The 15,620-nt window shown below is 45.3% G+C and overlaps 2 protein-coding genes across 6 annotated transcripts in view; one reads left to right on the top strand and one right to left on the bottom strand.

Moving 5' to 3' along the window:
* LOC147009205 (uncharacterized) overlaps positions 1-4,362 on the top strand; it is a 91,395-nt gene extending 87,033 nt beyond the window's left edge. Inside the window, exon 5 of the mRNA XM_085861596.1 lies at positions 3,390-4,362. Coding sequence (XP_085717722.1) covers positions 3,390-3,436 — 47 coding nt within the window. The 3' untranslated portion in view covers positions 3,437-4,362. The remainder of the gene's footprint in view (positions 1-3,389) is intronic.
* The window catches only part of LOC147009201 (uncharacterized), a 315,005-nt gene that overhangs the window by 67,020 nt on the left and 232,365 nt on the right, over positions 1-15,620 (bottom strand). For 4 of the 5 annotated variants that reach the window (XR_015052783.1, XM_085861569.1, XM_085861574.1 and 1 more), the window contains exons 15-16: positions 6,879-6,947; positions 4,399-4,542 (exon numbers count right to left, since the gene is read on the bottom strand). Coding sequence is in view for 4 of the 5 variants with exons in the window: in XM_085861569.1 (XP_085717695.1) it covers positions 4,399-4,542; positions 6,879-6,947 (213 nt within the window). In the remaining variant the exon portion in view is untranslated. Of the gene's footprint in view, positions 1-4,398; positions 4,543-5,012; positions 5,217-6,878; positions 6,948-15,620 lie in introns of those variants that run through there. The other variant, XM_085861581.1, reaches the window with a different exon arrangement.

Raw genomic sequence — 15,620 nt, 5'->3', positions numbered from 1 at the left:
GGAGAGTGTCTGACCGAGTGATGAGTATGAAGTTGGAAATTGAAGGGGTGAAGATGAATGTCATCAGTGCATATGCCCCACATATGGGGTGTGAGATGGAATATAAAGAAGATTTCTGGAGTGTTTGATGAAGTGGTGGAGAGTGTATCCAAGGATGAAAGAGTGGTGATTGGAGCAGATTTCAATGGGCATGTTGAGGAAGGGAATAAAGAGGATGAAGAGGTGATGGGTCGGTACGGTCTCAACAAGAGAAATGTGGAAGGGCAAATGGTGGTCGAGTTTGCAAAAAGAATGGAAATGGCAGTGGTAAATACGTATTTCAAGAAGAAGGAGGAACACAGGGTGACGTGCAAGAGTGGAGGAAAGTGCACACAGGTGGATTACATCTTAAGCAGGAGATGCAACCTGAAAGAGATTAGAGACTGTAAGGTGGTGGCAGGGGAGAGTGTAGCTCAACAGCATCGATTGGTGGTCTGTAGGATGATTGTGGAGGTGAGGTTGAGGAAGAGAGTGAGGGCTGAACCAAGGACCAGATGGTGGAAGCTGAAGGAGGAAGACTGTTGCGTGGAATTTAGGGAGGAGGCGAGACAGGTGTTGGATGGTGGTAAAGATGGATGGGATGATTGGGCAACTGGAGCAGAAGTGGTGAGGGACATAGCTCGGAAGGTACTTGGTGTGACATCTGGACAGAGGAAGGAAGATAAGGAGACTTGGTGTGGAACGAGGAAGTACAGGAAAGTATCAGGAAGAAGGGGTTGGCGAAAAAGAAGTGGGATAGTCAGAGAGATGAAGAAAGTAGGCAGGAGTACAAGGAGTGGCGGCGAAAGGCAAAGAGAGAGGTGGCAAAGGCTAGGAAAAAGGCATATGACGAGCTATATGAGAAGTTGGATACAAAAGAAGGGGAAAAGGATTTATACCGATTGGCAAGACAGAGGGACCGAGCTGAGAAGGATGTGCTGCAGGTTAGGGTGATAAAGGACGTAAATTGGGAATGTGCTGACGAGCGAGGAGAGTGTATTGAGGAGGTGGATGGAGTACTTTGAGGAGTTGATGAATGAAGAAAATGAGAGAGAGAAGATTGGAAGAGGTTGAGAGAGTGAATCAGGAAGTGGGGTGGATCGGTAAGGAGGAATGCTATGAAGAGGATGAAAAGTGGAAAGGTGGTTGGCCCAGATGACATACCAGTGGAGGCATGGAAGTGCTTTGGAGAGATGGCAGTGGGGTTGTTAACCAGATTGTTTTATAAAATCTTGGAAAGTGAGAGGATGCCGGAGGAGTGGAGATTAAGTGTACTGGTTCCGATTTTCAAGAACAAGGGTGATGTGCAGAGCTGTGGAAATTACAGAGGGATAAAGTTGTTAAGCCACACCATGAAGTTGTGGGAAAGAGTAGTGGAAGCTCGGTTGAGAAGAGAGGTGACGATTTGTGAGCAGCAATATGGGTTTATGCCAGGAAAGAGCACCACTGATGCGATGTTTGCTTTGAGAATGTTGATGGAGAAGTATAGGGATGGCAAGAAGGAGTTACATTGTGTGTTTGTGGATTTAGAGAAAGCTTATGATAGGGTGCCAAGAGAGGAGTTGTGGCATTGTATGAGGAAGTTGGGAGTGGTGGAGAAGTATGTGAGGATCGTGCAGGATATGTATGAGGACAGTGTGACAGCGGTGAGGTGTGCGGTAGCAATGACGGACCGGTTTCAGGTAAAAGTGGGATTGCACCAAGGATCGACTCTGAGCCCTTTCCTGTTTGCAATGGTGATGGACAGGTTGACGGACGAGATCAGACTGGAATCTCCCTGGACTATGATGTTCGCGGATGACATCATGATCTAGATGGAGAGTAGGGAGCAGGCTGAGGCGAGCCTTGAGAGGTGGAGGTACGCACTGGAGAGAAGGGGAATGATAGTCTGTCGGAGTAAGACGGAGTACATGTGCGTAAATGAGAGGGAGGGTGGTGGTATGGTGCGGTTGCAAGGAGTTGAGGTGGGGAAGGTGGATTGGTTTAAATACTTGGGATCAACTGTCCAAAGTAATGGAGAATGTGGGAGAGAAGTGAAAAAGAGAGTGCAGGCAGGATGGAGTGGGTGGAGAAGAGTTGCCGGAGTGATTTGTGACAGAAGGGTAGCTGCGAGAGTTAAGGGGAAAGTATATAAGACGGTCGTGAGACCAGCTATGTTGTATGGTTTGGAGGCGGTGGCGCTAACTAAAAGACAGGAAGCGGAGCTGGAGGTGGCAGAGTTAAAGATGCTGTGATTCTCGTTGGGAGTGACGAGGATGGACAGGATAAAAAATGAGTATATTAGAGGGACTTGTGCTCTGTAATAAAAGAGAGGTGACGATATGTGAGCAGCAATATGGGTTTATGCCAGGAAAGAGCACCACTGATGCGATGTTTGCTTTGAGAATGTTGATGGAGAAGTATAGGGATGGCCAGAAGGAGTTACATTGTGTGTTTGTGGATTTTGAGAAAGCTTATGATAGGGTGCCAAGAGAGGAGTTGTGGCATTGTATGAGGAAGTTGGGAGTGGTGGAGAAGTATGTGAGGATCGTGGAGGATATGTATGAGGACAGTGTGACAGCAGTGAGGTGTGCGGTAGGAATGACGGACCGGTTTTAGGTAAAATAGGGATTGCACCAAGGATCGACTCTGATCCATGTCAGTCCATTTGGGACAATATCATGTCAGTCCATTAGAGAAGGGAAACGCATTAACAAGGGAATCCAAACCAAAATAAATAAATACAAATTAGAACATTTAAAGAGATGAGCACAAACGTCGAAAAACAAAACAAGCAAACTCAGAACACTGCTGGATATGCAGATCAGAGAGAAGCTTCACTCTCAAACACCTTGCTGTGTTTCCCCAACATTCCTGAATTGCCAACATTCCTGGTTTCGTCCCATCCTTCGTCCTATGCGGTAGGACGGTTTGGAGACAAAGTGAGAGAGGGGAGATTGAGATGGTTTGGACATGTGCACAGGAGGGAAGCGGAGTGTATCGGGAGAAGGATGCTGAGGATGGAGCCGCCAGGCAGGAGGAGAGGAGGAGAAGAGGAAGGCCAAAGAAGAGGTTCATGGATGCGGTGAAGGTGGACATGCGGGTGGCTGGAGTGTCAATGGAAGATGAGGAGGATAGAGCGAAATGGAGACGGTTGATCCGTTGTGGCGACCCCTTACGGGAGCAGCCGAAAGAAGAAGAAGAAGAAGAAGAAGAAGAAGATAATGTATGGTCTAATATGTGTGTATATAATGGACAGTATGAAATGTGTACAGTATATTATTGTCAGGTCAGACCAGATCAGATCTGTGACTTGCTACAGGTACCATGTAAACCTGTACTAACCTATTTCATGGTTGGGTTGTCGGCAACTAAACTGTCTCCCCCACAAGGTTTTCTGGTGAGGAGTGTATGTGAAATGGACACCCAGCAGGACTAAAAACAAAACCTGTCAAAGGGCTGAGGAGCTCCTTTTCGCCAACAACCATCCATATCTAGTGCCCAACTGTGTCTGCAGACGTCCTCCTGCAGTTGGGTTACTTCATATTCGGAGGTTGGTGGCAGGATTTGCACTCCGGCCACCGTAAAACCCTACATTCCGCAAAACATTCCAGAAGCATAAAAAATCTGAAAACCCACTCCGTGGGAGTACCTCCTGTGCAGTTTGCCTTTGCAGGGCAGCTCACTGGATGACAGGATTGGGGCAAAGCCTTTGGTACCTCCAATCTTTGATGATAGGAGAGAAACCACGGGGAAACATTCCCGGGTTAGATTGCAGGAGAGTGTGTCGGGGTGGTGTTGTGGTGTCGTCCATCAGACGGCGGTCTCCTTGGGTTAACCTGAGGCAGTCCCTTCGGGTGGGTGCCTGGAATGTCCTATCCCTAAGAGTGGATGATCACCTGTCTCTATTATCATCTGAGCTCAAGCATTTGGTCATCGGAATCGCAGCACCCTCTCTGAGGTTCAGAGCCTGGACTGTGGTGAGATCATGGTGGGTGGTTTCACCTACTATGAGTCTGGTCGCTCTGATGGTTACCATTCCCAACGAGTTTCTGTAGCTGTGTTCAATTAGGCCACACGTGTCCGGCATATAGGACACACGGCTTGGCAGAGAAGAGCGGGGGATATATTTTAGCTTCATTACTAACCATCTGTATGGATGCTTGTGGCCGAGCTTTTGATTTTTTGCGGCCGAATGATAATTTTTACTTCTGACAATTACAAACTAAAAACCATTAGTTTGGTGTATCGAACAATCATTGCATCACAGTTACAGTTTCTCTTTAGCAATGCATGTCCACCCTGTTGAAGAAAATTTACAGCTGTGTCGGGTTTTTGTTGAGAAGTTTGAGAGAGCAAACATAATAAAATAAATAATGGAGAGTGACGAGTTCGACTTACTTTCCAGCAAATTAGCAGCATCGTTGGACTTCTTTAGAAGAGAATCACACGGTTCTTGGTTTACACGGTCTTTGCTCAAAACCTCCTGCAAAGTCTGAAGAACATCACTTTGGAAAAATTCCATCTTCACCGGATGAGCTTCATCTGCAAACAATATCATGTCAGTCCATTAGGGAAGGGAAATGCATTAACAAGGGAATCCAAACCAAAATAAATAAATAAAAATTAGAACATTTAAAGAGATGAGCACAAACGTTGAAAAACAAAACAAGCAAACTCAGAACACTGCTGGATATGCAGATCAGAGAGAAGCTTCACTCTCAAACAACTTGCTGTGTTTCCCCAACATTCCTGAATCGCCAACATTCCTGGTTTCGTCCCATCCTTCGGCAAATGTGGCGCCAAAGCTTAGAGATTAATATTCGACATACAACTTTAAAAACAAGTCATGTGACCAGCTTTTCCACAATGAGAAAATAGATTAAATTGATAATGTGAAAAGTAATTCAAGGCAACACTTAAAGGTTTATTTTAAAGTAATTCAAAGCAAATGCACATTCACCATCATGGAGGATGGGGAGGGATAGGGAGAACAGTTAGAAGTAATGCTTAACTTAGTCTGTGTGCTCATGTGGCAAATAACATTATTCTTGGTTTAATCTGTGTTCAGAGTGAAGGTGTCCGAGGCATTGCCCACTTGGCGGGGCTCGGCTTGATCCAAATTAGTGTTAGATAGGCTAAGGATGTCTTCTCTGGTGTTCTCTCTCATCTGAAACAGGGCGCGGTCCTGTTTACCTACAGGACTGGCTGCACAGGGCCTGTAACAACCAAGCCAGTACATTAAAGGCAGCAATTTAACAAGAAGAAGAAACGATCTATTTATTATACATATATGGAGGTGGAGGTAGGGGCAAGGGAGCTAAATTGAAGAATGGAGGACAAGATAGAGTATGGTAGCAATGGAGAGAGAGAAGGAGCAAATACGGGAGAATGTGGGGAAAGGGGGAAAGAGCTGAAACCAACAAAGATTTCACATGACCCATCACCTATCCTACACCACTTGTGCAGGTGACGTCCTCTCATCAAGGGCATTCCTGACACATCTCTAAATGGTAAGTTTAAAATATGTATCATACATTTTACATGAGAGATAAATTACAACCAGTGACTTCAAAAAGACTGACATTTTTTCCCCCCATCATTCAGACCAAAATATACTTTTGGGGGATTATTTGAAATATTTGCTCATGGTAAGGATGACATTTTCTAATGGTGCTCATGAGGAAGAATGCTTGTGAAATGCCAATTACGAGAATAATCGACTATTGTATCGTTGTTGTGTCACGCTGACCAAATCGCCAAAACGATCCCAGCTGGACTAAGGACCACTTTGCTCCAATAGAGAGATCAATTTGGAATACTCGCAGCCGATGGGGAAGTGTGCCGGACTTCTCTCCATGCTGACGCCCCGATTTAAAATGGAGATGCGAACGGTCACCTCGTGAATTTGACGGAGCTAACCTGAACCTAAAGATACTCTGAACCGGATGGATAACTGGATTGGCTATTCTGACATCGTTGACCAATGGCGATCCGAACAAATGCAGAGATCCATTAAATTCAAAGTGCATGCATTGAAATCGAATGGGAGGAGAAAATAAAAGGGATGCAATCAATTATAATAGAGGTATACATTTGTACAAACAAAATACACATCCTTGGGGATGGAACAAACGGGAACCTCAATTATCTAACTTATGGCCTCAATCATACGACGGAAAGGACGAGAATGGAGAGGGCACAGGACAATATATTTTGTAGACTATTCAGTTGCCACAAGTCCACTGGCATTCGCATTCATGGGTGGAATGACAATTGAGGTGGACAGGGAACCATGGTCATGCGGGTTGGCATGGAAAAGGATGAAGTGCGACTCAGGGTGGGAAACGAAAGGATAGCAGTACGGACGTGGCGTTTGCACATTGTCTCTCTCCTGCCGGTCCTAATTTTTCTGGTATCCGAGTACCCTCTGTGCTTTTTCTATCAGCTCTGCTTAAGCACGGCCCTGTGACATGAATAAGCCTCAGCCTCTCAGCGATCATTGCCCATTTCCCGAGCCTAAACCCCACCACTTATCGGTCGAGCTGAACATTCCAGGGCTTTCACAAGCATGACTGAACTCACCCCTTGGTCCACTTGCAAGGCCGTGATCTTGCAAAAGAAAATAAAGGATAGACTTACAGAGGGTAGAGCAATAAAAAGGGATTATGTAAAAGCGGTTTTAGACACAAGCATTGTGAGTGGAGATGACATGGCTATGTAACGATTAAAACCAACATATTTCTGGTCATAAAGCTGTTTACTTCACACTTTTTCTAAAACATAAATTAAGGAGCTAACTGCTCTAATCAATGTATTTTAACCCCGACAAGACACTCCTGCAACACTATGTTAGAGTAGAATGTCGTTGTGGTTTAGACCTTTGACTTGCGAAGCCAAAACATCCACAAACTCAAACTCGGACTCCACCTTCACCTTCACGATAAAATCTGCAAACACATGAGAACATAAAAAAAACTTCAGCAAACATTTCTTATGAAAAACACATCCTAAGATCAAAAGGTTTGCAGCAATTGTTACAATTAGCGCTTTCCACGATTAAGATTCACTAGAAACACCCGTTCCCTAGAAGCATAACCCCAGTTCCCCCTTCGGGTATTTCCATGCATAACCCCAGTACAACCACCAAGTTTCAACACACTTTTCAAAAAAACAAACAAACAAGAAAAAGACGTCGTGCAGAGCACGATACTTGCAAAATCCACCCCCTCTCCAAAGGTTTCCATGGATACATGAAATCGTCCATTTTATTAAGATTAAAACTGACAATCTTAATCAAAGCACAGGTCAATCAGATGAAAATTGATTATTTTTCAGATTGAAATTGATTTTAGAAGTTTTAGCTTGAGCTGACATTTGATCTAAAAAACAAAACAAAAAAAGAAGTTGGTTTCCCAATCCAGTGATGCAATATGCGAGTATTGTTCAATTTACAAGTCAATCGGATGAAAAATGACGATTTTAGAAATTCGACCTCAAGATGACCTTTGACCTCAAAATCCAGAGGCTTCTCAGTTGAGACCACCTCCGCAACTTGGTACAGGTTTCAGGACGATCGGTTTCGAATTGTGACCTATAGGCGATAAACAGGCAGACAGAGACAAACAACATCGACTGACCAACATAGTTGAAAAATCATCGATTTTACAAGCAACAGACATTTTTCAACTCATTCGCCCCCACGTCTAATAACACGACAACACAGAGAATTCGCATATTTTACAAAGATTTGTATAACTTCCGAGAGTTAGATTTCTTTTTTATTTTTAGTGATAACATCCAGTTTCCAAATTATTCTGTCCAGCAGTGCAGGAGTGCATCAGCAGGAATGATAATTCCCTACTTCGCATCAAAGCACCGAACCCCCAAGATTTTGAATTTTTATAGCGTCAAAGTCCCTACGGATGGGATAATTCTCCCAGAGTTACGGACGGGATAATTCAGACATGATACATCACCTCAAATGCAAGACTTTCAAAATGACATGATCTGCCCAAGAATGTTTGTGCGCAGAAACCCATGGTGACAACATCCATTGGGGCATGATAATGTATATCGTTAGTACGGCATAATGATTGCTATATAAAATGGCTCACAAAGTTTCTAAAAGGAGGTGAAAATACTTGGAGAAGTACCCAAGAGAAACGGAGCTGTGAGCAGCTGTGAAGGTTACAAGGAAATCCAACACAGGTGGAGGCCATTCAGCCCATCATACCTGCACGAACACCACACCAACCCATCTACACAAGATATTGTTACGGTGCTGGGTGTCGGCCTCCAGCCGACCGCTCTGACGGAGCCTCAAGTCCTTGTACAAGAACCGAAATACGCCAATGGGCAGATCACGTGGGGTAGGGTCGATTGCCAATCTTCATTGTTCCTAAATACCCATGTGATCCAACTACCGGGGTATTCCACTCTCGACGGAACTCATACGGAACAAACCGCCGAGGTGAGCCTGTCCCGTGCGCGATTCCGAGCGGCTTAATCGCTGAGAACCGTCGGTCCAAATGTCCCCCTTTTATGGCAAACCAACGGCTTTCTAATTCCCAACACACGAAATGCTCAGTCAATGAAAGAATCGACGTGACGAGCTGAAAACATTTAACAATTGGGGTATTTATTAATAATAATGGGGAACGAGGGAAGCACGTAAGAACAGAACCATTCCGACTATACGAAATGCAATGCAATGATTTACAGCACACAAAGCACTTAACAATTTCCTACTTATTAGACAGGCCCACGGACACACGTATGCACACACACACACACACACACACACACACACACACACACACACACACACACACACACACACACACACACCCAAGTAATGGTGGCTGAGGCCTTTAATAACGAGCTCCAGCTCGGAGGACAGGTGAGCCGAAACCCAGAACCTATCTCGAACCTCTCTACCTCGTGTGGTCTTCAAGTTGTTTGGACCCGGGCTCCATCGAGAGCGAGCTGGATTCAACCGCCGTGAGCCACGATCCTTCCCGAGCTGCCGCGAATCCTCCCGCGCTTCTCAACACGTGCTGGTGAGATGAGGCGCCGATCCTTCCCATCAATGCGTCGCTTCCCCGAGGAACCACCTCCAAGAAGAGGTCGATGAGTCGCACCAAGCCGGGAACCAAATGGAGAACAAAGAGCTCCACGAACCAAGAAGAAGAAGAAGCCACAATTCGCAGCTCAAGCCGAACAACCGGCTCAACTTTCTTCCTAACAAAACAGCTCTCCAAAAAGCTTACCGAGCCAAGCAGGACCCGAAGCTCTGCTGAACAACTCCTCTGCAGAAGCAAAAAGCTTCCGAAGGCCTCAACCCTAACCCGAGCCAAACAGGACCCGAAGGTCTGCTGAACGACGCCCCTCAACTCCCACTTCTCTCTCTTAACAAAGAAAGGATCTCCTCTTATCCTTTTCCACCCCCTACCGCGCGCCCGGCATGGCTCATGCCCTCCTGATCCATCCCCGCTCGACCACGGGTGGGAGGGAGTTGTTGACGTCATGAATCATGGGACGGCAGGGCTCTTCTTCCTCTTCGCAGAAGAGGGGGAGGGACATCTCCATTGTTCGTTCCGTAACTATTAAACTATTGCACAGGCAGGTTAGAAAAATGAACAAATGAGTGGAGGTGAGCAGTGATCCTGGAAAAAGGTAGTTTCACCAGAAGGGGGTTGATGGTGAACTGTGTGTGTCCTGCTGAAACCTGCGGGAGTGGAAGGGGCGGGGAGGGGGTGGGGGGGGGTGGAAATACAGAACGTGCAAGAACAGAAAGGAGGGGGTAGAAGAGAGAGAGAGAGACCACCGACCTGTCTGCCATGACGAAGTGACAGGCCCACAGACTCAGCTTCATCGCAGGATCTTTCAATTACCAGAAATGCCTTGGTTTCCACGGCGTCAAGCTAAGCAAGATGTGAGGCAGCATCAAATTGTCCATTTCATTAAGATTAAAATTGACGATCTTAATCAAAGCTCAGGTCAATCTGAGGAAAATTGATTATTTTTCAGAAGAAAATTGACTTCAGAAAGTTGACCTTGAGTTGCCATTTTCACTTCAAAAATAAATCGAATAGCCATGTCAATGATGCAATATGCAATCATAATTCAAATTTCAAGTTAAATGGATGAAAATTGATGATTTTAGTAGTTTGACCTTGAGTTAGGTCTGTAGGTTGTTGCTATGCCCAATGCTCACCCTCCAATCAAATGTGATCCACCTTTGTTTGTGGAAACACAGGTTGTGGTGAACCGGTTGAAATGGGGTCAAGCTCCAGGGATCTGTGGCACCCATGCTGAACTTCTCAAGGCTGGTGGAAATGCTGTACTCGTGTCGTTGCATGCAGTTCTGTGCTCTGCCTGGAACACAGGCATCATCCCAACTGACTGGAAGAGGGGCCTTGTTTTCCCTCTCTGGAAAGGAAAGGGTGATCGTCAAGACTGCAACAACTACCGAGGGGTGACGCTGCTCTCATTGCCGAGCAAGGTCTTTGCTCGGATAATTCCTGATCGGGTTCGCCACCATCTGCTTGAACACCAGAGTCCAGAACAGTCAGGCTTTACAGCAAAAAGGTCAACGATTGACCGTATCCTTGCTCTTCAGGTGCTCACCAAATGCAGACGAGAGTTTCGGCAGGGGCTGCTTGTAGCCTATGTTGATCTCTGTAAAGCGTTCGATTCAGTGAATCGGGATGTCCTCTGGAAGATTCTTGGTCTTCGTGGGGTGCCACCAAAACGGATCACTCTGATGTCTGAACTATAGTCCGGTACTGAGAGTGCTGTGAGATTTGAGATGTGAGATGTGGTGACACCATCTGACTTATTTCCAGTTGTGACGAGTTTGTCAGGGATGTGTACTGACCCCCACACTTTTCAGCACTTGTATGGACTGGATTCTAGGGAGGATGTCGGAGAGATCAAGCTGCAGTGCATCGTTTGGTAATGTCAAGATCTCTAACCTTGATTTCGCAGATGATGCAGTCATCTTACTCTGGATCTCCTGTTGGGGCCCCTCGAGGTGCTGAATGAAGAGTTTTAGCCACTAGGATTATGGGTTTCCTGAGTCGAAACTAAGATCCAGGCTTTCAGTGACATCTTGGATGCTGCTATCCTGTCCGTACCTGTTTGTGATGAGGATGTTGAAGTCACGGAGCGATTCACTTACCTTGGCAGTGATATTCATGTCTCTGCTGGCTGTGAGCCAGAGATCAATAGATGTCCGAGTCGGGCCTGGGGAGTCATGGATTCACTGGATCATGGGGTGTGGCGCTGTTGGTACCTGCGCACAAGAACTAAAGTCTGAGTCTTCAGGTCCTTTGTGCTTCCAGCCATGCTCTGTGGATGTGAGACTTGTACTCTGACAAGGGATCTGAGATGGAGACTTCCTTTCGTACCAGGTCTCTTCAGAGAATCCTTAGCTATCGCTGGTCAGACTTTGTGTCCTTTGAGCGATTGTTGAGAGACTCAAATGAGATTTGTTACCTGCATAGTCCATGAATGTCAGCTGCGGCTGTATGGACATATGGCTCGTTTTCCTGACACTGATCCTGCTCACCAGATTCTCTCAGCGAGGGAGCCTCTTGAGTGGAGGCAGCCAATGGGCCAATCATGTGCTTCATGGTTGCAGCAGGTTGATCAACATCTCAAGATGGGTATGGGCCAGGCATTTGCCTGGGGGATGGCCAGACGGAGGCCCCTGGTGTACTGGCGGAAAGTGGATGCACCGACGCGCTGCTCCAGCGCATGTTCCCATACCTGACCTGACCTTGAGTTGACCTTTGACCTCAAAATGTGTAGGCGTCTCAGTTGTGACTTCCTCTGTATTTTGGTTAAGTTTCATGTTGATCGATCGGTTTAGAATTGTGACCTGTCGGCAATAGACAGATAAACAAACAGAATAGCAGAGTCGACCGACCAATATACTTGAAAAAAACATCTTCGATTTTGAAAGTAACAAACAGAAACTTCTCGAAAGAGTTTGATTGACGATGGAACCATTTCCAGAGACATTGTCGAAGGTATTTCACTCACCTGCACCGCTGGTAGAGTCTTAGGTATCAGTACGACCTCGTATCATTGGGTGTTTGAAGATCATTTACCAACATATTTTACTACCTAATCTTACCAACTGGGGTGTTTTCGGACCCCAACACAAAAACCACTCAGTTTCACTATATTTGCCAAAGTTTCACATCAGTGATTGACATGGTGTTTATTCATAAAGTCAACAAACAAAAGAAAAAGAAAAAGAAATTTAAAATCTTCAAGTCTGGAGACGGCAATGGTTCACGAACGGTATTTGATGATGGAGATTGTTTCAGAAGTCAAGGATGAGACAATGTGATAATGTTTGACCAAGTTATAAAAATGATCAACATGATGTGGTACGAGTGAGAGGTTTTTGCTGCAAAATGTCAAAAACCCGGTTTCGTTCAACAACTTTCAAAAATTGACCTTTGCATAACCTTTAAAAGGTGACAAAACAATGTTGTGGACATTAAAATAAGGAAAGAGGATACGTGCTATAGCGTATTGGAGTTAGTTCATCGAAGATGGTCGAAAACCCGGTTCGATTCCCACAACTTTGAAAATTTGACCTTTGTGAACTTTAAAGGTCAAAGGTCAAGGATTATGACCTTTGGTGCAAAACATCCTCTGGAACATTCCAGGAACAATATAACGTCATATAGGCTATATGGCATTTCGCACTCCTCGGATTATCCAGACTTTGATGAAATCAGCGTAAACACAAACTTGAAGGGGGCGCCACAGGCAAGGTGTTCGCGATGGTTTCAAGAGCAAAATGGTTTCAAGACTTTAGGTGGGGAATGACCTCAATATTATGCATAAAAAATATTGTCATCCTAGCTCTCAAAGTTTGGGCGGTCGTATGATTTTTATGTCAAAATTCGCAATTTTCTAAGGTCGTGACCTTGTGACCTTGACCTTGGGACAAAAATGAAAAATTGAGCTCCGTGGGGCTATGCAGGTGCCATTGGGCTAACCAAATACCGAAACCCCTGCCAGATTCGACAAACCCCTCTGAGAAGATTGATTTTTATGTCAAAATTCGCAATTTTCGAAGTTCGTGACCTTGTGACCTTGACCTTGGGACGAAAATGAAAAAAAAAAATCGAGCTCCGTGGGGCTATGTCGGTGCCATTGGGCGAACCAAATACCGAAACCCCTGTCAGATTCGACAAACCCCCTCGGAGAAGATGCAAATTGAAATCGGCTACCCCCTAACAACACGTTTTTTGGGGCGTGGCTCCACCCATAATAGGCGCACCATGCCCATTATCAGGAAAACACAACTAGATCATGATATAAACCTCCCACCAAAATTTTATCAGGATCGGATCAAAGCCCACGGAGCTATGCTCGGGACAGACAGACAGACAGACAAGCCGGCAGGCGGACATGGGTAATCAACTACCCAATAGAACCTGACGCAATGGGCCCGTTCGATGGGGAATGACCTGAGGATTAAGCACAAGAAAATTCATGATTCTAGCTTCAAGGGTTAATGCTGCAGATTGTTTTTTTCGTTAAAATAACCCCACATTTAGAGGTTTTTTGGCCGTTGCTAGGCAACGGAAGGGTCCATAGCAACGGTTCTTTCTCACACATAACTAGGACATACCATGAACCTACTAAACTAGTTTCATGTATATCTGACTCATAGTTTCTGAGATATAATGAACTTCGTTTTTTTATTGTTTTCGACCAGGGTTCATTCAAAGTCTATCTTCTCCTACAGTTTTCATAGGATACGGCTGGAAATGTTTGACAATATGGCTGAATGTACTGCCCATAGTCGCTCGTGGCCCGATTTTTGAAAAAATAAATTTTTTATGATTTTTCAAAAATTTCAAAGTCCCGTTGTTAGGCAATGGTGGTGTCCATAGCAACGGTTCTCATTTGCACACAACTAGGTCATGGTATGAACCTACCAACCAAGTTTCATCGAAATCGCCATTGTAATAACGGAGCACTGGACCGAACAGAGGGACAGACAGACAGATAAGCCAGTAGGCGGACATGGGTAGTCGGCTGTTGCTGGGCAACGGAGGGGTCCATAGCAACGGTTCTTTCTCACACATAACTAGGACATACCATGAACCTACTATACCAGTTTCATGTATATCTGACTCATAGTCTCTGAGATATAACGAACTTCGTTTTATTATTGTTTTCGACCAGGGTTCATTCAAAGTCTATCTTCTCCGACAGTTTTCATAGGATCCGGCTGGAAATTTTTGACAATATGGCTGAATGTACTGCCCACAGTCGCTCGTGGCCCTATTTTTGATTTTCGAAAAAATAATTTTTTTATGACTTTTCAAAAATTTCAAAGTCCCGTTGCTAGGCAATGGTGGTGTCCATAGCAACGGTTCTCATTTGCACACAACTCGGTCATGGTATGAACCTACCCACCAAGTTTCATCGAAATCGCCATTGTATTAACGGAGCACTGGACCGAACAGACAGACCAATTTCAAAAAAAAAATTTTCGACTGGATCTACCACCCAACAGACAGACAAACATATCGACGAAAATACTGATAATAAGGGTAAATCAAAAAAAATCCTTCTTTTTTTTTGACTACCCAACAGACAGACAGACAGACAGACAGACAGACCAATAACGAATATAGTGGTCACTTATTTTTTTCGTGAAAATATTTTTTCGTGAACCAAAAATTAACCTTTCAACTGGGGACTTTTATGACCCAAACTCAGAAGCACTAAATGGCATTCAATCTGCTGAAGTTTCACATCAATGAGGAACATAATTACTTTGATTGGATGATGTTTTAGTGATAAAGTAAACAAACATAAATAAATTAAAAATTGGAGGACTTGATCGATACAAATATCATGTGAAGTAATCATATTTGCAAAAAATTGAACGAAAACAGGTCAGGTCAGGTATGGGAGCATGTGCCAGAACAGCACGTCGCTGCGTCCACTTTCCGCCGGTACTCCAGGGGCCTCCGTCTGGCCATCCCCCAGGCAGATGCCAGGCCCATCCCCATCTCCTTGAGATGATGGTCAACCTGCTGCAACCACGAGGCATGTGGTCGGCCCACTGGCCTCCTCCACTCATGAGACTCCCTCGCTGAGAGAATCTGGTGAGCAAGATCAGCGTCAGGAAAACGAGCCACATGTCCATGCAGCCGCAACTGATGCTCATGGACTATGCAGGTAACAAATCTCATCAGAGTCTCTCTCAGCAACCGCTCGTTGGACACAAAATCCGACCAGCGATAGCCAAGGATTCTCCGAAGAGACCTGGTACCAAAGGAATTAAGTCTCCGTCTCAGATCCTTGGTCAGAGTCCAAGTCTCGCATCCCTAGAGCAAGACTGGAAGTACCAAGGACCTGAAGACTCGGACTTTCGTCCTCCCGCACAGGTACCGGCAGCGCCACACCCCATGATCCAGTGAATCCATGACTCCCCAGGCCCGACCCAGACGTCGATTGACCTCTGACTCACAGCCAGCAGAGACATGAATATCACTGCCAAGGTAAGTGAATCTCTCCACGACCTCAACATCCTCACCACAAACAGACACAGACAGGACAGCAGCATCCAAGAT

The sequence above is a fragment of the Eptatretus burgeri genome, chromosome 17 (assembly GCF_056783735.1).
Source record: "Eptatretus burgeri isolate ZD-2024b chromosome 17, Ebu_testis_v1, whole genome shotgun sequence".
Classification (NCBI taxonomy): Eukaryota; Metazoa; Chordata; class Myxini; order Myxiniformes; family Myxinidae; genus Eptatretus; species Eptatretus burgeri.
This window is presented reverse-complemented; position numbering and strand designations above follow the sequence as displayed.